This window comes from Hipposideros armiger, unplaced genomic scaffold (assembly GCF_001890085.2).
Source record: "Hipposideros armiger isolate ML-2016 unplaced genomic scaffold, ASM189008v1 scaffold_44, whole genome shotgun sequence".
In the NCBI taxonomy this organism is placed as follows: domain Eukaryota; kingdom Metazoa; phylum Chordata; class Mammalia; order Chiroptera; family Hipposideridae; genus Hipposideros; species Hipposideros armiger.
The window spans coordinates 1187656-1197863 of record NW_017731394.1 but is presented as its reverse complement, the minus strand read 5'-3'; the positions used below and the strand labels follow the sequence as shown (position 1 = coordinate 1197863).

At 39.5% G+C, this 10208-nt stretch overlaps 1 protein-coding gene across 1 annotated transcript in view; it reads right to left on the bottom strand.

Moving 5' to 3' along the window:
- The window catches only part of PRRG4 (proline rich and Gla domain 4), a 13418-nt gene extending 5306 nt beyond the window's left edge, over positions 1-8112 (bottom strand). The window contains exons 1-4 of the mRNA XM_019639490.1: positions 7897-8112; positions 7467-7591; positions 2267-2430; positions 788-836 (exon numbers count right to left, since the gene is read on the bottom strand). Coding sequence (XP_019495035.1) covers positions 788-836; positions 2267-2430; positions 7467-7569 — 316 coding nt within the window. The 5' untranslated portion in view covers positions 7570-7591; positions 7897-8112. The remainder of the gene's footprint in view (positions 1-787; positions 837-2266; positions 2431-7466; positions 7592-7896) is intronic.
- Between the last annotated feature and the right edge of the window lie 2096 nt (positions 8113-10208).

Genomic DNA, 10208 nt, shown 5'->3' with positions numbered 1-10208 from the left:
GGCTGCTCAGCTCGGGCTGGACTCGAACTGCTGTTGCTCAGAGCTCAAACTCTTGAGCGAGCTCTTAACCAACTGAGCCACTTGGCCGGCCCTAACTGGAGAATTTTTAAATGACACTTCCTAAAAACCCTAGTTATGGTTTCATTTATTTTAAATAGGTCATACTAAATGTATAGTATTCAAGACTAAGTGGGATAAACATAATCTTTGTTCAACTAGACACACTGTGTTATTAACTACTAAGATAAACGTAATAAGCAGCTCCAGTGTAGCTATGCGGGGCCCTGCCTAAGGGGAATGAAAGAACAGCTGGCAGAAAATCCACCTGAGTAAAAGGCAGCTAGAGATGATCGATACAGATACAAGAGGATCTTCCCTCTCTAGCCGTTACTTAATTCTAACAATCTTAACTTGCCTAGTAGCATAAGTATTGCATTCATTTGTAATGGTAAAAAAGACAAAAAAATTAAAATAGTTTATTACTTGAAACCAATGGAGTCCAACTTTTATTCCGTGCCAGTGTTGACTTAGGTGAGCTCTTTAAAGCAGCTTTAAGCCTATTATCTCATTTCCCTAGTAGCTCACTGAACTTGATTTTCAGTGTGTAAATAGATGAATGTGGCCTTCTCTGTCTTATAATTCAGAAATTATAAGTGTATAATTGAGAAATCGTCCTTGGATTTACAAAATATGTATGTTGAGCAACAACCAAACTCAATGAAACTAAAATGTACTATAAACAAGAAGGAGTGGGGAAAACACTATATTTGATCAATTCATGTCTTACCTGATTTCGTGGCTGGTCCTTTAATCGAATATTCCTGCCAATACGCCATCTAAGAGAAACGTAAAATTTCCAAGTTTATTTAATTTCTTTATTATCATTTCATTTGGTCCCAGTGACCTAGACTAGGGGTGGTAAATTCTTGGCATGTGCGATAGGGAGGATACCAGTTCATTCAAGCAAAATGGTGTGACTCACTCTAATTAAATCACTACCATGCACTACTGTTTCTCCCAACTCCAGAACTGGTCAGGAGGATTATCGTTGCCAGTGTGGGATCTCTACCACTGTACCCTGCTGTTCTCCCTTCACCTGCCCAGAGCTCCCACTCACACACGCATCAGGGGAAACTATCACATTAGAGACTTGGTGAAAGTACCAAAGTTGGAAGCGGAGGCAGTGGACTCATTATCATATTTGAAAAGGAGTCTGAATTTTTCTGTGCTAAGTGGGCTCTCAGTTTGCTAGGAGACTTTACTGAAAGGTATTTATTGACTTGGAAAGACATCTCTGAGACTGTCTAAGTTCAGTGTTATCTGAGAGAATGGAATCAGATTTTAAGGAACCGTGATAAAATTAGAAAATGGATTTGTGAAAAAACAATAAAATCTCAACAGGCACAATTGCAAAGTGTAGACTTTGTTTTTTTCCTTCTCTAATAGAGGTGGCAGATATTAGCAGGTAGGCTGGGTACAATTTTAGAAAAAAAAAAGAACTAAGTTCCATTAACACCTTCATTTGAAGGATACCTAGAGAGGTTCTTAGTGACCAAAGAATAAAATGGAACTTTTGAGGAAGGGAAAAAGGAGATGGGGTTATATAATCTACAAAAGCAAACAATCTGGGTCACTTAACATTCTTCAGGAATATGCCAGATTATAACAAGGACAGTGCTGTCTGTGTGTTTTGTTCCTTTTCAAAATTAACAGAAAGGATTTAATTATATTTTAAGGGAGAACTTCTAAAAGTTTCTCCCTTAAATTACACAGATATACCAAACATTATTGTTTATAGTCCTGAATGTGGAGACTATATATTTTGTATATTTTGTATCTTCGGTCTCTAGCAGAGCACTTGGCATATAGCAGATTGAAATATTTTTTCAATATTTGAAATATACAGTAATGGAAAAAGGTTAAGTCATTGATAGGAAAAATTGCTCTGAGTCTTGAATGATTGAAGTCAGAGAACTCAAATTACATCCTGAAGGTTAATTCACTCAGCTTCATGGTTGTTTTTGAATATAATAAACATTAAACACACAAAATCACAGCATAATTGATAATTTGCTAATTACTATAAGCCCAGTTAATTAAGTATAAAGCCAAGACTAAATTTAAGGTTAATTAGCATTTTAAGGAAGTAGAAAGAGATATACAATCTTAGTTTTATTTAAAGCATCAAATCTCATGACTGAAAGTGCCATTTTCTTAAGTACAATTTAATAAATTTTCAGACAATTAACATCATCAACCAAATTACCGTTTTATCTTCATCCACAAAAATCTCTCTGGCTTCTTCATAATTACAAAGTTCTTCATTGCACTCTCTTTCTAGGTCACCAGGAGTGAAGAGCTCCAAATCAAATCTATTATATAGGAGGTGTCTATGTATGAAAGAGTTTGCTTCTTCTTTTGGTGTAAAGACTAATAAAAGAAATGGAAAGATTTCAAACACTGATTAAAAATAAGGAAGAAAATTCTTGTGAAAAAAAGTGAATAGGGGCTGGCCGAGTGGCGCGATGGTTAAGAACTGGCTTGGGACGCCAGAGGGCCCCAGTTCGGATCCCAAATATGAGGGCCAGTGACACTGCCCTCTACAGCTAAGATGCTGAACAACAGCTCAACCTGGAGCTGGGCTGCTGTGAGTCGCCGGCTACAGCGTTGTAGGCTGCAGCCCCTGTGGCAGTAGGTTGCCATGGGCTACCGTGTGTAGCCAGCAGCCAGCGTGAGCGGCCAGCAGCTGCAGTGAGCGGCCATCCAGAAGCCGGCGACTGATCTGCCTCACCCGGGAAGAACGCAATGATGGTGCCAACTTGGGCCAGTGAAGCAACGTCCTCCACAACTAGACTGAAGACCAAAACGATAGCAACTTGTCTGTTCCCCTTCCCGAATTCCCCAGCGCTGTTCCCATCCCCCTAATTCCCCAATAAAAATCTTAAAAAAAAAAAAAAGTGAATAGTTCTCTTGATGTGGTTTTAAAATCTGACAAAAGAGATATCATCAGGAAAAATAATTTCTGCTAAATGTGAAATATAAATGTTAGCATAATTCCAAAAAATACTTGAGTTGATTATGTCCAAAATTATTAGCATAAATGAAAATTATTTAAATATTATTTTTCCCTTCAGAAAATTATTTTTCCAATAAATGACAAGCCAGACTATCTATTTCTAAAGGGTTGGGTCCCTATTATCTTGACTGAAATAAATTAGTCTGGTGTAATGGACAGAGTATTGGACTAAGAGTTAGAAGACAGAGATTCTTGGTTTTGATTTGGCTTAGTAATCAGCTGTGTATCCTGGGATAAGTCACTTATATCTCAGGGTTAATATTTCTTCATTTGTAAAATTGGGAAATGAACTAAATAATCGCTAAGATCTCTTTATGTTCTAAAATTATAAATTAATACATTTATATTAATATTGTATATCAAGTTTATACTAAAACTTATAAAAGTTGAAACTTCTAAGTTAGTAAAATTATGTTAATTATAAGATTAATTAAAAGACATTCGGTCCTTCCCAAAGGAGTAGCTCCCTTTACCCAACCCCAAAATATGTGTTTACAATGCTTTACAAAACTCCCTGTATTTGTTGGGAAAGTAAATGGTAAACAAGATAGAGTTAAGCACAGGTTAACACAAAACCAAAATATCCCACCATAGCAATATTTTCAAAACCCGTGAACTTTAAACTCATTCTGGTATCACACAAAGCTTAAGTGATCTTGCTCCAGATCACACTGCCGAGACTGGAATTCAGAAACTTTCTGAGAACTACATCAAATGCTTGAGAGAATTAAAAGTGTTAGTATTTCCCACCACTAAACATTACTAAAGGAAGTATATAGTAAAGTGGCAATTGAAAGACTGCTCAAGACTGGCAAAAGAGAGCATGGCCTGTTTGAAAACTAAAACTGATTTGTGTATGATCTCAGGTTGGCCATTTATTCTTAGCCCCTTGAGGACAGTCACACCTTGTCCAAGTTATTTTTTCTACTAATCAATCATCTTTCCAAACAGGTCTGAAACTTACAGAGCTGTTTTGTCCAATACAGTAGCTGCTAGCCACATGTGGCTACTGAGCACTTGAAATGTGGCTAGTCTGAATTGAGATGTCCTGGAAATGTAAAATAAACTAGGATTTCAAAAACTTCATTTAAAAAATGTGAGCTGTCTCAATGTTTTATATTGCTTATATTTGGAAATGATATTTTAGGTATATTGGGTTAAATTAAATAATTATTAAAACTAATGTCACCTATTTCTTTTTACCTTTTCAAATGTGGCTATTAGAAAATTTTAAATTATATGTGGTTCACATTCTGTTTTTATTAGCCAGCACTATTCTAGCATATTCATTCAAATATTATAAATAACATACCTGGGCTATTTGAACGAAGAGGGAATCTAGAATGGAGTCATTGGTGAGAGGTGTTTTAAGAAATATTCTAAGAGGCAGACCAGGGTGATAAAACATTTCTTTCTTCTCCCTTGTCGTTTTAAAGATTTTATGCTTTCACCAAATGGTGACAGAATGAACATTTTTCCAAGTCTACATCCTTCCATTGGATTCTTGCAATGGCCTTCTAAGGGGTCTCCTTCCTCCCTTATAGTCTGTTTTTAACATTTCTGTTGTAGCTACCCTGGCTTCCAACGTACTTGGTTCTCTCCTGCCTTTCTACTTGCTGTGTCCTATGAATAGATCTTTCTTTCAGTTTGCTCTCTCACCTACTTTAGGATTTTGTTCAATGTTACCTTGAACCCCCATCCACACCCACCCACCTCTGGCACTCCCCATCCCCTATTATGCTTTGTTTTTCTCCATAGCACTCATCATCATCAGGTGTTCTATATGTCTTACTTACTTGTTATTGCTCTGTTCCCCTTACTAGAAGGAAAGTTCCATTAAAGCAGAGATGTTGGTGCCTGACTCATAGAGGTGCTCAAAAAATCACTACATGGATGAATGAACTCAACTTTCCTACAGTGGGAAGGAACTCTTGGACCTAAATTCTATCAGTTGAAGCAATTAATAGGTATAGCCTGGTGTTACTCAGCTTGGCATAGGTTTAAAATACTACTCCAGTGATGAAGTAACTCATAGCCTGCCTAACTTAGCTATACTTACTACATGAAATCTAATTTCAGAAAGGATAATTAGAAATCTACCTTTGTATTGCTACTTCTCAGATTTTCCCAGAGCTTTATATTTTATTGGTTAAAAAAGCAGTGGCAAATTTCTTCATTTTTGGTGTTCTGTTCAAGTAGGTTATCTGAGTTATAAAAATACCCCCAACCTCCAAATGGCACTCAATAAAGCTACTTTCAACTTGAAAGGAATATTAAAAAGAGAGTCATAAACATTTTTATGGTTCGTGAAGTGATGTTTATACTAGTTAAAATCCTCACCCCTATGTTAAACATGCCTTCCACAGGCTGTTGTTGGCCACTTTCCTGAGAGTGAAACTTCCAGTTCAGTCAGTGGTTGACCTTAGACCTTCAATGCCTTACCAGACTTTTCCCTGCCTCCCTTATGATCTTAGGAGAAATACTGTTTTTTGTTGTTTGGATTCCAAGCAACCCTGAAATTGCTTATAATTGAAAGAAGCAAACTTCCCTGCCTCGGGAGCATCTTGAACGCCCATGAGGGTTCCTATTTTCCCTCTGGCCTTGGTGCTTTTGTATCTGCCTACTCAGATTCTCTTCCCATCTCTGTTTCTTCTGTCTTAGACCATCCTTAGAGGTTCTCTGTGCATTTCACCATTTCAAACCCACCAATCCAAATATTCCATTCTCTTCCTCTCTCCTGTCTCCTCATGTTTTTTAAAGAAATTCCTTTCGAGTCATTTCAGCTACACTCTTGGGCTTCATCAGAATTTTGCCGAAGATCCCTTATCTTCCTACTTACTTCTCGTATTTCCATTTATTGTATCTCATTTGCAGATAGAGAGTATTGGCTTCTGTGTGATACAACTCTCCTGAGACAGTTACTGCTACTCACTCTTTCCTCTGCTCTAGAGCTCAGTTCCTACCTCTGTCATAGAGTTCATGGAGATTATCTGTTTACAACCCTGCATCCCCAACCAATGAAGAAGCCCTCCAGGGCAGAGATTACAGCCTTCCATTTCTCCAGGACCTAGCATAGGGCCTGGCACGTAGAATGTGTTATAAAGTGGTTACTGAATGAACAAGCCAGCTTTTTAAATATATAGAAAAAAAAAAGAAAAAAATATATAGGATTCCTTGTTTACATTTCCCACAGATATCATCAGCTTTTTGCACTCAAAGTATGATTTCTAAATAAATTCCTTCCAGAGTTAGTGATGTTCTTGAGAGTGTCTTTTATGTGCATATCGTGTGAAAAAATGAATACATCCACAAGTATTCTGGGGATCAGGATCTGGTCCCACTGAGACTGGCCCATCAACTTTATATGAAAGTGGACCTACATATATGGTGCCACTTGGAAGGTACCAAGAAGAATCTCCTTCCCAAATCTCTCCCTTTCCTACTAGCTAGCCTATCCAATTGCCTAGAATTCTGCCATCGGGGGTGTGTTCCTCTGGGTTAAGATTATTCTCCTATCTTAAAATACACATACACATGCTCCTAGAAGGTTTGACACACTAAGCTGTATTAATCATTAATAAGTCACCTAGAAGTATTAGTGTAACAGATCCTTCCCAAATGAAAATGAGCTGAGAGTAGGATCTGATGAGAAGGAATAAGGGACAGGAATGTGTGGGGAAGTAGATCCAAAGTATTGGCACTGGGCACAATGACAATGCTGGGAAAAGGATGCTGAGAGCCAAAGCCATTTTTTTTTTCTTGTCTGGTTTTTCTAGATTAGGCTTTTAAAATGTGGGCAGGAACCAGTTTCTTTATGACCTTGAACCCACGAGGTGTCGAATTCTAGGTTAGCAAGCCCCATACCTAATCTTCTCACAACTATCTGACAAATATCCAGACATTTAAAAGTAAAAAAGGGTCTCAGAGATCACTCCACTGCTCACCTCCATCATTTTCCAGATGAAGAAATTCAAGCCAAAAAGTGTCAGGTAACTTGCCCACGATCTCATAACAAGTCCAGACTAGATCTTGGACTCTCTGACCATCTTTCCAGGAAAAACAAGTACTTATGCTCATTATAATTACCACATAGCCTCATCTAGAAAAACGGCACTCACTAATTTTCAGGAGTTGAACTAGGTTCTCCATTCAGTTAACCACAAACCAAATCTTAAATATATACATTTAATCAAAATAACCCACAGAAATCCATTTGTGTTAATTGTACTTAACATACCAAACCACAGAATTACCAAATAAACCACAAATTAAACTAAAGAATATTTTAGTGCTTCTGTGATTGATGGGGGCATGTCATTTCAAATACTACACTTTCTCTTTTGAGAACTGTAATATGTGGCTCGCGTTTCCAAACTGAAGCCATGCTTACCGTCTTCCCCGGCATGCCTAGACTCCTCCGGACTTCTTGTGCAATGAGGAAACGCGAAGGTAGCTATGGGCAGTTGGCTGAAGAGAACCAGAAGTGTAAACATAGTCCGGCAACGGTCAAACAAGCTAAAACAAACAAAAAACAGAAAAACACGTTTTAAAAAAATCCCGGGCTCAACACTTTGGAACTGAGTCACCTACCTGTCGTGCTCAAAGCCACCGGGCAACTGTGCTCCGCGCGCGGTTTCGGTCGCCCGGGTCCGATCCGCGCCCAGAAAGTGGCCGTGAGAACGCTTGGGGACAAATGCCGCGCCCCAGGACTCTACCTACGGCTGAGTGGACACCTGTCGCCGTGAGTGGCCCGCTGCCTCGCTATCGAATCGGACCCGAACCATTAACCCCCACCGGAGCCAAGCAGCAGGGCCGCGCACCTGCCGTTCCGGGCGCATGTTCCCGCAGCTCCAGAGCCAAAGCCCAGTCGTAGGGTAGTGCCTGCGACCGCCAGACCCTCGATCTCGGCGCCCCCCAAATCTCCGCGATGCTCTGGGCCCCGCGATTGGGCCGAGAAAGTGCCTGGGGTCAGGGGTTGCGCGCCCTGATCATCCGAGGGACGCGCGCGGTGCGAGTTCCTGCCTTGATCCCGTGAGGCTGCGTAACAGATTAATGGGAAAAGGAGGGGGAGGCTACCTGGAGATCACCTGGCGGCGTTCCTCCTCCCGGGGGCGGGCCTACCTGCGGTGGGCGGGCAGTTGGCAGGCGTCTTCAGGGAGCTCGCGCTTTGCTCACCCAGGCGCGGAGCTTTCAGTCTTGGGCCGGGTGCGAGCCCCGCCGCCTTCCTCCACCTCTGGCCCCGCCTTGGCGCGCGGGTGGCTGGTTTGGATTCGATTCTAGACCCGGCGTTTTCTGCGAATTCTGGGGAGCATTTTCAGTGCTCAGTGGAGCGCCCGCGGCGCGTCGGGGGCTTTTCGCTTTGGGTCTCACTAGGCTAGGGGACTTGTTGGTTACCTTGGGTCAACGGCTCTCAAAGGGAGATCCGGGAACGAGAATAAAATATGCATCAGAGAAAATACATTTTATTAGTAACATGAAATGGGAAGTGACATTAAAATTAATCGATTACGTTGGTTTTTATATTGTGGTCTGTCAAATCTGGGACGTCTCCAAAATCTTTTCAAGGGATCTCCGAGGTCAAAACTATTTTAATGATGATATTAAGACATTATTTGCCTTTTCCATTTTCATTCTTTCATGAGTGTGCAGTGGAAATTTCCAGAGGCCATTTAGCATGTAATGATGTCATCACTCTGACAATAGAATGCTTACTACATGTGTATTCTTGTGTTTTCTAGATTTAAGTATCAATATATTTTATAGAGACGGATAAAATGTTTCTTCTCAGTATTTCTGAACTCTTATTAGCTATTCTGACCATACCTGTCAGGATACCTATAACCTCATTATTCTCAAATAAATAATTATCTTGAAATCTTAAAGTTATCTTTGAGTCTATACAGAAACTTAACAAAAAGTAAGTACACATTGTTGTCTTTATTTGAAACAATGCTTTGAAAATTTCTCAGTTTTAATATATAATAGAAATATCATTAGATATCATTCACATAAGTGAAAGCTCTTTGGGGCCCTTGATAATGTTTGAGTGTAAAAAAGATCCCAAGATAGAAAAGTTTGAGAACTGCTGCCATGAGTAATGAAGGCAGCAGGTGGACAGAGGACCTCATCCTTTCTTGTCCAAATAACATGCTTAACAATTCTTTGGGACATCACTTAAGGTTCCATGCTTTGGCCAAATTGGTGTGACACTTGCTGGAAGCCGGAGTAAACACTTTCCCCCCTTCTTATCTTTAATTCGATTTCCACTAAATTCTTTTTTCTCCCCTCTAAGGCTGCTATTGTCTATTTTATTCTAATTATTTAGAATCAACTAAATTTTTCCTAAGTGTTCTGCAGAAGATTTTGTTTTCACTGATTTCTTCTGGGCAGTCCTATTTCTTTTTCCTTTCTCCGGTCTTTTCCTCCTTGATTTTCATTTGTCCAACTTGTTCTCTAACCAGTTTCTATGATAGATGCTTCTCTCCCTCTTCAATCCATTTTTTGTTCTTAAGCAATTTGGATCAGACCGTGAAGAGGCTAGATGTGATTTCTTGTGGTTGACATCCTATAACAGGAAACATCTTTATTAGAGTACCCGTTCTTCTATTTATTCATTCATTTATCCAAATTACATCTCTAAGACCTAAGGATAGAGAAATAATCACCATAAGCTCTGTTTTGGAGAAGAACGTAATCTAAAATCTATATCTATGAATGTGGGTCTATAAAGTTCTTATCAAGTTCAAGAACTGATGTATTCATCTTTACATCCTCCACAGTACCCAGCAGAGTGCCTTTTATGTTGTTTGTGCTCAATATATTTTTTTTTGAGTGGAAGCAATTTATTTTCAGGTAGGAAAAGTACATCACATTATATTGGGAGTGGCAAATGGCAGGATGTCTCATGTGGAATCAGCAGATATGAACTTTAATGACATTCCTTGGTAGACTGCATCCACCTACGTATCTGGATATTTGGACCACAACAAATGAGGCTTTGTGCTCACATCAAATATCAGAGTTTATAGTCTGAGAGGGGAGGCAGATACAGAAATGAGTCTGTTTCTCAGTGGTGAAGTACATCCCTGCATGTTTCTCTGTGATATTGGATCTGAAAGAATATTATAGCATT